General features: G+C 51.5%; 1 protein-coding gene across 4 annotated transcripts in view; it reads right to left on the bottom strand.

Moving 5' to 3' along the window:
- Nucleotides 1-13,458, bottom strand: part of NRP2 (neuropilin 2) — a 118,571-nt gene that overhangs the window by 47,962 nt on the left and 57,151 nt on the right. For all 4 annotated transcript variants that reach the window (XM_024124575.3, XM_024124576.3, XM_024124573.3 and 1 more), the window contains exons 8-11: nucleotides 10,229-10,373; nucleotides 8,741-9,090; nucleotides 6,717-6,861; nucleotides 2,787-2,903 (exon numbers count right to left, since the gene is read on the bottom strand). In XM_024124575.3, the coding sequence (XP_023980343.1) occupies nucleotides 2,787-2,903; nucleotides 6,717-6,861; nucleotides 8,741-9,090; nucleotides 10,229-10,373 (757 nt within the window). The remainder of the gene's footprint in view (nucleotides 1-2,786; nucleotides 2,904-6,716; nucleotides 6,862-8,740; nucleotides 9,091-10,228; nucleotides 10,374-13,458) is intronic.

The raw sequence follows: 13,458 nt of genomic DNA, 5'->3' as shown, positions 1-13,458 counted from the left end.
TGGCTTTCGGGTCAGCCTTTGGTCTCATCCTTCCCAGCATGAAAGCCAAGGCTGCCAGCGGTTCCCATAGTAAGCAATTATAAATGAGGCCACCAAATGGCTTTAGGCTCTAATCGGCCTCTTCTGTCCAGCCTGGACAGCAGACAAATGTGGAAATTGCTGTTCCCTAAATGCCAGAGAAGAATGTCTCCCCAGTGCCTCAGTGGAAGGCAGGATCCTGCCAACCTGGCTGTCAGCAGTGATGGACAGCCCGTTGGCATCCGGAGAGGCTGAAATTCAAAATGCGGGAGGTGCTGGCCAGGGAGGAGAAAGTGACCTTGGAAACAAGGGAGGCTTGTTTGCTCCCCTTCACCTCCCTGTGCCAGGCCTCTTGTTTCAGAAGACCGGGTCAGTTCAGCATCCCCGGGGGAGGCACTGCCAGCCGGGCGATTTGGCATGTTAGGGCAAATCGAGGGGACCAGACCAGCCTGCCGCCCAGCTCAGCACTGACCAGGAGGGAAAATAATTTTACGTGGCTCGGAGTGCCTGAAGGCCAGGATTCCAGGGACAGCAGAGAATGGAAATCTAAGAGACCACACAATGGCTTGCCGCCGTCTGCTCGGCTGTTCACCTCTAAGCGAATAGACCGAACCCAAAGGGTTTCTTTGGAGGTTCCACTCAGCTCTAAAAATCCGGTCTGAGCTGGTGCCGAACATGTGATTAAATCGGGGGTGGGGTGGAGGTGGGGAAAGAGAGGAAACAGGAACCCAGATTTGGACTCTTGTCCTCAGGAGCTGCGGAGACAGCGGAAAAGTGTTGGCTAACGCTGGTAGCAGGGAGGAAGTGGGGTCTTTGGCCTTTTCACTTCCCTTCTCAGGGTTCCCAGAGAGGAATTTCCGTGGGGAAGGCAGGTTAGGAAGTCTAAAGGGAACAGCCGACTGGTGGAAACACATTGCTCCCACCCCGGGGGCGAGGATGGCTCACCTCTGAGGGGAAGGGCACTGCTGGCCTTGGCGGCAGGTTGCCACCGGGTCCTGTTCGTGTCTCCCCTTCCCAAGAAAGAATATTTAATATTTGCCCACCCTTGGCCAAAGTCAGCTTGAGTTGAGAAGAAACACATGGAATCTATTACTGAAGCATCAACCTGTGGCTTGGAAAAGTCAGCCCTTAGCCCTCCCCATCCCCTTTTCCCGACAACTTCTAAGTTCCTATTTTTCCGTTCAAAAATATGGAGTAATTCAATATACCATAATTCCTCTCTAATGTTTATACGCATACTGTATCTCAGGAACCCAATTCCACAAAGAGACCTTTTGCAAAAAAAAAAAAAAACCAAAAAAAAAACAAAAAGCGAGAGGGGAGGAACCACCAAAGAAACCCCAAATGAAACAAACCACTATAAATGGGAAAATTATATTAAACTTTTGAAAGTCCTCACATTTTCCTTTGGATTGCCATTTAGACAAAACCCCCTCATTTTGCCCTGCACCAAGCAAATCCACCCTGCTAATCCAACACCACAGAGTAAATGAGAGCGCTCCACTTTTGGCTCTCAAACTCTTTCAAACATGTCTTGGAAGATTCTCCAAGTCTCTTTCTCCTCTTCATAAAACAAAAACAAGTTCATTAAAATGTCAGAATTCTGTATTCAACTATCCCTGACCAAGAGTGTCCCCCGGCCCACGCAATGTACAAAAGCACATTCCTGAGAGCATATGCATTAAATTATCATTTTGCAGTCACACAACTTCAGCATTTATTTTTGGCTCCCCTCCCATTCTTCTTTGTAGCCATCTTGGGGAGCCGTCCACTGCATCCTTGCAGTTTCTCATACTGTCAAGTGGCTAAGGGTGCGGGATCCACAGATTTCACCATCTACCTACTGACTCGGTGCTATGTCTTTATGTCTCCATCACTTCCCAAGCCTCTTCACCAATCTTCCCTCATTGGGTTTAATGAACGTTTAATAATGATCAGTAATATACTGTAAGTTGAGGCTGTCAAGCATTACATTCTGGCCCCAAATGCCAGGTGTTCCAAACTTTGCGGTTTGTTAGGAATGTCCTCATATTCTGTGACCTTAGCAGGAAGATTGAAAATGTGATGTCCTTTTGGGCTCTGCCAATTATTGTTTTTCTCTAACTTGGATATGCTTAGAAGATAAAATGAAAATGCTATAGATTTCCCATGTGAAGAGACTGATCGCAAATAGGAGGCCCTGAGTTTTGAGGAATGGGTGAGGCGCCTTTTCGTACTTCCGTCTTTGTCACTGACCTGCGCTCGCCTCGTGGAGGATGAGGTGCCCTATCTTTTAATCCTAATTGTCAGGCTTTCTCATCCAGTGGTGGTAAAAGACACAGGGCAACGCAATTAAATCATGGTTAACTGCTGAGTTAACCTATCGTGCTCCACTGACCAAGTCACCCAGATGACAGCCAGATTTTCCCTTGACTGTGCCCCAGAGACAAGCTTAGCAGGAGGGGCGATCACAGCTGTGGATTCTAAAGATACGAAGTGAGGGCTAGGAAAGGAGGCTCCTTGAAGGAGGCATCCTCCTTGGATGGCCCCTTATCTCAGCTGATGCCCAGTGGGTTCGCACCCGTAGGGCTGTACTGGTTGTTCCAACATCTGAATGCTTCTAGATTGGTTGGAAATAGCCACTGCCCCAAGCCCCTAAGTACCACACTTCCCTGACCTCTGACCTAGGGGACCCGCAGGTCCCGGCCCCAGCCATGGGCCAGCCTCCACTGCAACTGGTCGGCACCCATACCATCCTGGATGAAATACGGCTCTGGCCCCATCCTCACCATCCTCAAAGCTGCAGTTCTCCCCGCACTCTGTGGCCTCCTCGTCAATGGGGTATGGGGTGGTGGTCTCTTCGCTCTTCACGGTGGGTCCCAGTGTCTCAACCGTTGGCTTTGAGTCTGCAGAGAGGTAAAGGAAGGGGAGTGAATACCACATGCAGCAGCCTGTGTCAAAACCCAGCAGGAAGATGCCAAATACTAAGTCTCCTCTCCAAGGGTGGGCCTTTCAAGAAGGAAGAAAAAAGGAAATCCAAGATGGACACACACACACACACACACACACACACACACACACACACACACACACACACCCATGAAGTCACTTCTGTGTGCTGTGATGAAGTCAGGACCATGGCCTGTGTTAAGGAGAATGGTCCCAAGCTGTAGAAATAGCCGTAATGGATGCACGAACACAAACCCACACTCTACTCCACAGCAGAGGCCCTGAGGCCAGCACAAAAGGCCATGCACGCCAGGCAGTAATGAATGTGGGGGACACTGACCACAGGCAGGGCTCAACCATGCTCTGGGTGTTCCGTTTCAGACACAGATGTGGGTGACACACACACATAAGCAATGAAGGACACTCATCAAAAATGGTTTGAAAAAAATCAGGGTTAATGGAGTGAGCTTCCGTCCTGTGGAAAACACCTGTCTGTGCACAGCCCCTTGGGTGACTGCTGTCGCGTCTCGGGCTCAGCCCTGCTTGCGCGTGGAACGGGCCTTCTCTTCTCTGCCTTCTCTGAGTCAGACGGAACCAAAGCTAACCCGACCTGGGGGCCCACCTATTACAAGATAATCAGAAGCACAACGGCTGAAGTCATAGCCAAGCCAGACAGCTTGGGAGGTGCGACCCCAGACATCGCTGTTCGTGTTTGCACAAAACCAGATGGAAAAGAATATGGGCTCAAAGTGACTCAGACTCCATTCAGTGGAAATAATTTGGGGCTGTGCCTTTAGGTCAGGGTGTGGCAAATTCAAATGCTTCTAGGAGTCTAACTGCTACTGTAAGGGAGGATGGCCTGCTGGGGGCTGGGAGAGTAAAGGCTGGGACAGGAGATGCCAGAGGGGTCCTGCACCCCTGGTTTAAAGGAGGCCACCACGTGACTGGTTCCAGCAGGTTGAGGAACCGAGGGGAGGTGGCCCAGTGTGGCCAGATCTTGCAAAAAGATTTTTTTTTTTTTCCTCGCATGAAACAAACAAACAAACAAAATCTCCATGGAAAATCTCCAGACTTGTCAATGTTGGCAACTTATTCAAAATACAAGTAGCAGGTGACCAAACCTGGCTGGGCAAATAACCTCGAAGCGTCCTAACTTGTAAGTTCATATTTGTTACTGTGTCACAGAATCTCAAACTCCATTGTAGAGCAAACTATGGTCAGCAAGGCAAGAAGTAATCATTTGAAATACAAACAAATGAACAGGTGAAGCAGCCCTGTCAAATTATTTAGCTGCAGTAACTCAACCCAGCCCATTATTTTCCCTGTTATCCTTTTGGGGTAGGAATAAAGACGGGAACAAGGATGAGTCACAGAAATGAATGGAAATTTGACAAGCAGAAAGCCACGTGGCCTGGGAGAGCGGTTCCTGGAAATGTTAGGTGGCAGAGTAGGTGAGCTGGGTGGCAGAGAGATAATGTTAAATCCAGGGGCACAGGGGGCGGGCGAGGCGATGAGAGGGCAGGGCGTGTGAATGAAAGTGAGGAAACGGTAGCTGGCCTCCGTGTCCACTGTGTTTGTACTGGACACTTAGAGGTAACTGTCCATCAAACTACGCTCCCCGGCAATTGAAACCAGATGTCAGAGACTTCAAAGGGAAGGAGGCTGGGCGGAGGGTATCGAGCCCCTACTCTGATCTTCCAAGGAACGGCCAGGAGGACTTTGAAATGAGAAACCTGTTGCTGGCCATTGCCGGTGTAATTTGGGCCAGCTTGGCGGGGGGGGGGGGGGGAGCAATAGGAGGAAAAGGCCGTTAGCAATCGTCCAGCCGGTCATAAAGCAGGGCCAGCCTGGGAAGAGGCGTGGCACGGACGGAGGACCAGGGGACAGGAAGGAAGTATGAGTCAGCCCTCAGGTAGCTGATCGGCCTCTGGCAAGTGGCTCCTCTCTCTGGGACTCAGCTTCCCTCTCTGTGATGGAGGCGTTGGCCTAGATCGGTGATTTTTTTGCAAACTGTATGTCACCCTTGTTCACAGGTTGTAGATCAATTTCATGAGTCAGGACTAGCGTTTTACAATAGGGGCTATAATATTTCAGAGTGTACTCACGTGGCGGGGGTAAGCACCACTTTGGGACTTTTGTTTCAGTCACACTTACTTATTATAACAAGTTTATTAGGTGCCAAGCAGCAGGCTAAGTATTTTATATCCATTATTTTAGTGAATCCTCATGACAACCTCATGAAGATACACTATGGTCACCCCCGTTCTTCAGCTAGGATAACCGAGATTGGCAGAGGCAGGGCTTGAACTTGGCGATCTGTGCCCAGAGTCCGGGTGCTTAATGATATACTATATCCCATAAGCACACACGTGTATGTGTGCTTTTGTGTGTGCGTGTGTGTGTGTGTGTGTGTGCACGCATGCTTGTAAGTCGAGTGGCTCGTGATATAAATTTATCTTAAACTGTGGATGGTGGTCAGAAACGTTTGAAAGCCACTGGCCTAGAAGCCCTCGGGTCCCCTGCATCTCTAAGCTTCCGATTCTGGCCAGAAGAAGCCAGCTTGTGTCACTGTTGGAGGGCAGTTTTCAGCGCCTGCAAGAGGACAGGTGAGGAACACGCAGCAGGCTGCAGGGAACCTGGCCTCACTCCGTGATGGGGAGTAAAGTGTCTTCCCACTAAAATACGTTCACTGGGGCTGCCTTCCATTGAAAGGTGAGAAAGGCTAATTTGGGCCCGATCCCCAGCCTTCGTGCCTCAACGGGACGCTTCCTAGGCGCCATCATAACGGCACACAGGCAGCACTTTTCTCCCCGGGAGCCAGAAGCACTTCTCCGACATGCTCTTACTAATCCTTCACGATCCCCTGCCGGGTGAGCTGCTGACAGGTACGGCACAGACAGGAAAATGGAGATACCTGGGGCCGGGGTCCTGCCTGCGGCTCCTGCTGTCACGGGCTCGGCGCGCCCCCCGAGCTCCGTTTGGCAGGCAGCGAGCGAGCTCTGGCTGCGGGTCGAGCTGGGATCTGTGCCAGCCCTGCCCGGGGAGGAGGGCGGGGCCTGGAGGGGAGGCGGACCCGACCGGGAAGGATGGATGAGGTGCTTCCCGGGAAACCAGGAGGGTGGCCATGATCATCGGGCCTCATCTTCGTTCAGGAGACTCGGAGGTGCTCCCAGGGCCTGCGACGCAGGGTGGAGCCCAGCAAGCCTCCGGCGGCACACGGGGAAGAAGTCGGGCTCTCGGCAGCTCCCCTGCAACAGGGTCCCTCCTGAGCAAATAAATGCCTTTTACAGATGTGGCTTCGAAATGAAAATGAAGTCTCTTAGCCACAGACATCTGGAGGCCAGATTCAGACATAAACCGATTACTTTATTATCATGAGCATTTTTTTTTTCTTCCCTAAATCAACAGCCACAGCCCTCTGGCCTGAAGAGTCAGGGTCTAATTGAATTTGGGTGGGCAGTGTGTGGTTATGATTTGTTTTTGAGAGACTGGGGTTGGAGGACTGAAATGATCCTTTAAAAATGACAAAGCACATCCCTTGAGAAGCTGTCCTGAGTCCAGAGGCTGCAGTGCCCGTGGTCTGAGGTAGAACAAGGTGGCGCCCAGGGCAGGCAGGGGACAGCAGCGTTTTGAACTGATGGGGCTTCACCCCAGGGATGGCTGCCCCTCTGCCCCGTCCCCGTCGTGGTCTGACCTCCTCCCAGGCCATCCCAGGAAGCCAGGGTCATGAGACCATGTGAGTGAGACCCGCAGCGGAAAGAGGGCCTTACCTGTCCAGTCACAGCCCAGCACCTCCAGTCGCATCCCAACACCCGCAGGGGACCACCTCTCAGGGTACACCCGCACGTACTGCGCCAGGACCGGGTCAAACCTCCGGATGTCAGGGGTGTCGTAGTGCATGTTCCCTTCAAACAGCTGCAGGGGAGACAGGCTGCTCAGCCCTTCTTAGGTGGGAGCCCTCCTCACTCCTCCTTTCTGCTCCTTCCTACCCGCTTCCCACCTCACCCCTCACATCCAACCAGAAGGCAGCTTCAGAGTTAATTCATGGTCACTGCCCATTTCGGTCCGTGGGAGTCCCATTGTCAGACCAGGGTTTTTATTCATCTGGGAGGTCCCAGAATCACGGCAAATGGGGAGCAGATGAGAGTGGCCATTGCCGGGTTCTGTTCTCTATCCTGGGAGTGAAACTGAGGACTTGGAATTCGGCTCCGAGTGAGTCTTAAGCTGGATTTGGCTAGAGAGGAGTGAAGGGCATTTAGGCTGTCTTGCCTGTTCTGAAGTTCTCGGTTTACTAGAAAAAGAAGTTCTTTCCCAGATGCCTAAAAGTCTAGATTTAGAAAGTCCCAGCTTGAAAGTCTAGGTTTAGAAAATGCCAGGTCACTGAGAGGCTGAAGGGAAAGTGACCATCCCTTTTCCAGGCTAATGACAATTTCCACTGGTCTGGTCACACCCTGATAATCTAAGACCGTGTTCCCCCAACCTTGGTTTAGTGGAAGAAATTCTGTCAAAAGAAACCTCACCTAAAGCCACACTACCTAAAACTGATGACAGTGGGGCTGCCCTGGCTGAAGCCAGGTGGGGGGACCCAACCCAGAGCGTACCCGTGAACCAGTGACTTAGGGGACTGTTGGTGTGCAGGTGTGCCAGGGGCTGTAGCTGATTAGCATCTAGGAATGAGGCAGAGCCAACTCATTTTGCAGGATGCCCGCAATTTCAAAAGGGGGGCACTGTCATGGGGAGGGCAGGCTCTGACCCTGGCTAAGATCATCTCCTTTCCCAGGCCCCCAGAGTAGTCAAGAAGAGCCAGGGTCAGCTGTCCCTGGGGGAGCCAGTGGTCCGACTTCTGTTCCATCCACTGAAGGTTCCAGTTACCAAGCACTGAGCCTTTCCAAGCCGCTGGAATTATGAGCTGGGAGTTTACATCAGCACTGCAAAACCTCCAACCCAGACCTTGCCTCTGCATTAAGAATGGAAAACATTTGCTAAACAGAGACATGTGATACCCCTTCCTTATTAGGGGCCCTGCTCTTCTGAGGAAAATGAGGGATAACTTAGCAATGAGGATCGGAACGCCTGGCTGATTGGGAGATTAACCTGGAGAGGGACAGGGCTGTGATGTCCTCTCCCTTTCCTGGGGCTCCTCGGTGCCCCTCGTTGAGGGCTGACCTTCACTCCTCCAACGGCAGGAGGGGGTGTTACACTGGCCTGCGCTTCTGGCCTGGAGTTAGTTTCTCTTGCCTCTTCCCAGCCTCCGTGTGAGAGGCAAGAAAGATCTAAGCAGTCATGCCCAGGAAAATACAAAGGAGCGCAGCAACACTCAGAAAAACACAGTTGTTTTTGGAAGTAATTCACTAGTTTCTATAGTTGAGCCTCCAAAAACCACATCCCCTTTGGCTGTCTGGCCAGTTCCAAGGACACTTTATCTGAAAGAGGGTAGAAAGAGTGTCCAAGACATTAGAAAGGCAGTGTTGAGTAGTGGTTAGGCGTTTGGGCTCTGGAGTGAGACTTGTGTCTGAATCATGGCTCTACCACAGGTACTGTATGACCCTGGCATGACATCAAGCCTCAGTTTTGTTATCTCTAAAATGGGAGGGACGAAAGGACCTACCTTCTAGAGATGTCGTAAAGGCTAAAATAAGGCATTTAGCAGAGGGCCTGGCACAAAGTAATCTCTCAGTTAATATTTGTTTGACTGGCAGGGGTTGGTGATGACCGGCTAGATGGGAAATCAACATCCCCCAAATCAACCTCCCTGTTTGGGGCAAGGTTAGGGAGTCCTCCGGGAACATCCTACCTTCGGCTGCTGGGTCCTGGGGTCCTGGATGTGCTCCCAGTCTTTGCCATTTAGGCTGTAGGAGACTTTGAACTTGCGCACAAACGCCCTGGCTTCCACGGCAGTGATGCTATCTCCTCCGCGGGCCCCCTGGATGATGACGCCTTTCACGGTCTTGGGCGCTCCCAGGTCTACCTGGAGCCACTCCTCGCCCGGCTGGGCCTGAGGAATCCGAGGGAACCAGCCTGAGCGGCTGCTGACCAGGCGGGCAGCACTGGGGCTCCAGAGGTACTCGCGGGTGGAGGAAGCAGAGATCTGGGAGTCGGCAATGAGGCCCGAGAGCATCCCCAGCATGTCGGAGCAGGGGGCGTCTGCGGAGAGGGAGGAAGATACAAGAGGTCATGCTGGTACCCTACTAACTGGAACCACCCCCAATCAGTAGGGAACTGTCAAAGAACCTGACTATCAAACACTTGGAAGTCAGCACTGATTGCTTTGCATTTCAAGGTGGGATAGCACTGTGGTTAAGAGCCCGGCTGGGCACCAGACCGCCTGGATTCACATTTGCTTTGTCACTTACTAGTTGCGTGACTTTGGGAGAATAACTGAAGTGCTCTGTGCCTCAGTTTCCCCAGGCCTGAAGGAGGGCTAATAGCAGTACTTATCTCTTGGGGGCTGTTACATGGATTCTGTTAGTTACAATATAAAAGATCTCAGCGTGGTGCCTGGCATGGCTGAGTGTCTCATGTTGTTAGCCAAGGACTCTCACATCCTTGGTGACACAGTCCCCACTGACCCTCCTAGGGGCAGTGAGTGCAGGGGAGCTCAGCTGAGCATTGAGTTGTTGCCTGGGGGATTATTTCCCAAACTAGATGGAACCCTGCCTGGGACCAGATCTTAATTTCACACGTGTTACCACAGCTCTTTGCTGCCTTGCATCCTGCCAGCATCCTGGACCATGCTGTTCCCTCTATACCCAAAATGCTCTTTCCCCTCAGTCACCATCAGACTACCCTTTACTCATCCCCGAGTTTAAGTGTCACATCCTCAGAAAGGCTGTCCCCAAACTTTCAATCAACACTCAGTGAGGTCCCCTCACTCACTCTCAGAGCATCCGGTCCTTTTCCTGCACACACGCCTCTTAGTGTATAATTACCCCTGTACTTACATTTGTTTATTATCTATCTTGCCCACCCGCCTGAAAGTTCCAGCATGTCAGAGACCCCATCTGCTGGTTCCCTTCTCTCATTCACTTCCAGCTCCCAACGTGTGGCCTGGCACACAGCGGGCCTTCCATAAGTATTTGTGCGGCGAATGAGTGAGTGGAGCGTGCGTGAAGAAATGGTAGCTGGCAAGGCAGGGTCTAGAGTCGGTGTGCATTCAATACCCATACAGGGAGTTACAGGTAAAAGCCAGCCTTCTGTTGAGGTCACGTGGTGCCATCAGGCCGTCTGCAGAGGGCTGGAAGGGGGCGCAGAGCTCCCCGACCTCACAGGAGCCCCACTTCACCTGTGGCCCGGCAGCCGAAGAGCTCCAGGCGGAGGGCGATGCCCGAGTGCCAGGTCTGTGGACGGACCCTGATGAAGCGTGTCAGCAGCGGTGAGTGCAGCTTGTTCAGAACCACCTCTGTGGCATCGTTGTTGGCTTGGAAGACCTGTAATACCACACACGAATCCATGTTATAGCAATCCCAGTGCGTAGGTGAGCCACGCAGTCTTTGACGGAGAGGGAAAGGTCTGTTCAATTTTACTTCCCTTAAGCTTAGAAATAATCCGTGGGTTTGTTGTTTGGTGCTGTGTTAGAAACACCATGAAAAAAATTTAATTTCTCCCACTGCTCTAAGTGGAAAACATGGTCTCCACGAAAACTTGTGGAGGGAAGGAAAGTTTTGCCTCTGGGCCTGAGGGCCAGCAGAGGAAAGTACCATGAAAGGAAAACACTTTCAGAAGTCAAGAGAGAGAGACAGAGACAGAGAGACAGAGAGAGAGAGAGACAGAGAGAGAGAGAGGAAAAAGAAAGTAGAATATCCTTTAAAAATGGAGGGACAATGTCATCTTTTAGGGTTGTGGATCTCTCTCCCTAGCTTGAACTTGACTTTCCCTTTTCCTCAGGTTTCAGGCCTAGAGAAAGGTTTCCAGGGTATTTTATAATCAGAAAGTGCTTTGCAATTGCTTCTGTTAGTTCCTTAAGAGGTCTCCCTGCTCCATGGATGGGTGAGAGGGTGGAAGCACTGTCTACCCCTGGTGCCCCTGTGTCAATCAATACTTTCTCGGTTCTTTCCGGTCTTTGTTGTAGGGTCAGGATTGCAGACAGACTGTTGGAGTCCTGCTCTGGCTTTCTCTCACTGTAGTCCCTGCCCTGTAATGAAATCCATCCCTGTCTCCATCTGACCAATGCATCTCTTATGGGAGGAAAGGCTTTCCAGAGCAGCTTCTAATCCAACATGGCAGGAGCAAGTCCTAGCTTACCAGATGGTCCAAATCAATAACTGCCATATGGACCTTGTGCTTTTTTGTGTTCTCCATTAAAAAAGGAAAAAGAGTAGCTGGAACAAGCATATGTAAGTTTCTCTTGGTTTCCCTGGATAAGAGTGAAGGGAAAGACCGACTAACCATCACTTCTAGATCATACCTGTCATAGCTCTAACAATCAAGTGACTGTAAGTCCACTCACGGGCAACTCTGCAACACCTAGCAATTTCTCCTGGGTAGCGGGACAAGCTCCTTCAGCTCCTGGCACCTATAACATGCGAGCTGTTTGGGCACTGACAGGCCTGGGACAAGGGGAATGGGGAAACTGGTATACTGGAATCTCATTGAGCCAGACACTGTGTAAACATAATTAGGCCCACAACATCCCGGGAAGTAAGTATTATTATTTCCACGTTATTGATGAAAAAACTGAGGCTCAGAGATGTCTGTCCAGACCTCAAGCCCTTGCCATGTTTTTAGATTTCAGGCTTGTGGTTTTCTCCCTTGACCCTCATCTCTTCTACCTCTGCAGTGTTTATGTTGGTGGCTAGGAGTCATGGAGCCCTTAAGGTCCCCGAGCATGGGTGGAATGGAAGCAGAGTTGCTGTTCAGTGATGTGCCTGCCCCCAGGGTGTTTGTAATCCCAACGTAGAATGATCCAGTAACAGCAAAGAGGAGCACAGAAGCTTGGAGCTAATTAACAACGTGGTCCTTGCTTCCTCAGGAACTGTAACCAGGAAATCTGCCACTGGGCAACCTTGAACCTTCTATATTTCCCACTTACTAAGGTCAAAAGTTAGAGCTGTTAAGAGCACCCCACTGATGGTGGGGGTGTAGGCTAAGAGCCATCATATCTTTTGCCAAATGAGGGGAAGTGGCCTGTTGTTTAAGAGAAACAGAGGAAAGGAGAGCAGGAAACAAGTTTTCCCTGGACCACGGCATTCAGTTGAAACCCCTTGTTCCTGGTGTTGAGCCCAGTGATCCGGGGGAGCTCCCGCACCAGCCTTGCCGCCCCTTCTCCTCCCCTGGGGAGCCTCTGCCCTGGTCCCGGTCCACCAGTTTCCTCCTCTGCTGCCCTGCTGACCTCAGGGAGCACCGAGGCAGGACTGCTTGCCCACCCATCCCTCCCAGCTTCGGTTTGGCTGCTTCCTGCATGGTGACTGAGGACAAAGAGGGGCGAGACGGCAAAGCGAAGGAAGAAGAAGGGCCACGAAAGCAGAAGGAAAGCGGGTTAGTTCCAGACACCTGGGAGAAGGCCTAAGGGGAGAGAGAGGCGCCTGAACCTCTGTGATCTAATCTGGGGAGGGACCACTGGAAGGAGGGCCCAGGGCCCAGCACGATCTAAGCCTCGCCATGCCCGTTCCTTGGCTTCCTCTGAAGCTCTGAGGAGAGGGAAGGAGGAACTGAATCCAAGGGAAAGAGATTAATCAGTTCTCCGAGAATTCGGCGTGAGGCAGAGGCTCTCTGTTTTGTTTTGTTTTGCTTTGGCAGGGAAGAAGCAAATGCAGCCCTCTGCTTATTTCGGACGGGTGCTGTGAGCAGTGGGGGGTCCCCACTGGCCTACTCCCTGAGGATGGTGACGGTGGCTGTGTGTGACCTCCAACAGGAGATGCTAAGGAGTTCGTAAGCTGGGGGCAGGGGCGGGGGCTTGATTTTCCGCGTGAATATATAATTGGAGTGTTGAGTGGATCTGAACTTTAACACAGCTGCTAATCCACAGCGTACACACCACACTGGTACCGTTTAGAAACACAGCACGTCTCGTGTTTTTAATATCCAATTTTATCTTATCTGACCCCTTCATTTCTCAGCCTTGGCAGACAACACCAAGAAACCTTTCCTTTCCTTCCTCAGTAAGGAAATGACTTTGTCTGTGGGCTCCCTTGGGAAGGCTGGCTGCCTGTGGGCACGGGGGGCACACACGTGTGGGTATATGCCTGGGGAGGGGCTGGTCTTCCCATGGATGCGTGTGGCCACAGGCTTGGGTGAGCCCCTGGATCTCTGTCTACGATGGCATCAGCCATTAAGGGAGGCAGGCACATGGTTTATGTCCCTGAGGACACCTACCTGGTGCTCAAATTGACCTTCATTCTGCTATTCAGTTTTGCTTACCCTTCTCCCACCCCTGGAACCAAATGAAGCCTCTTTCAATGTGACCTCAAATTATCCTTCCTGTTTCCAAGCCTAGGTCCTTCTCGGTGTCTTGTTTGCTCTTGACCTTGTGCTCACATCTGCCTTCCGCTCTCTGGACCCTTGGCTGAAGGAATA

Source organism: Physeter macrocephalus, chromosome 2 (genome assembly GCF_002837175.3).
Source record: "Physeter macrocephalus isolate SW-GA chromosome 2, ASM283717v5, whole genome shotgun sequence".
Lineage (NCBI taxonomy): Eukaryota > Metazoa > Chordata > Mammalia > Artiodactyla > Physeteridae > Physeter > Physeter macrocephalus.
This window is presented reverse-complemented; position numbering and strand designations above follow the sequence as displayed.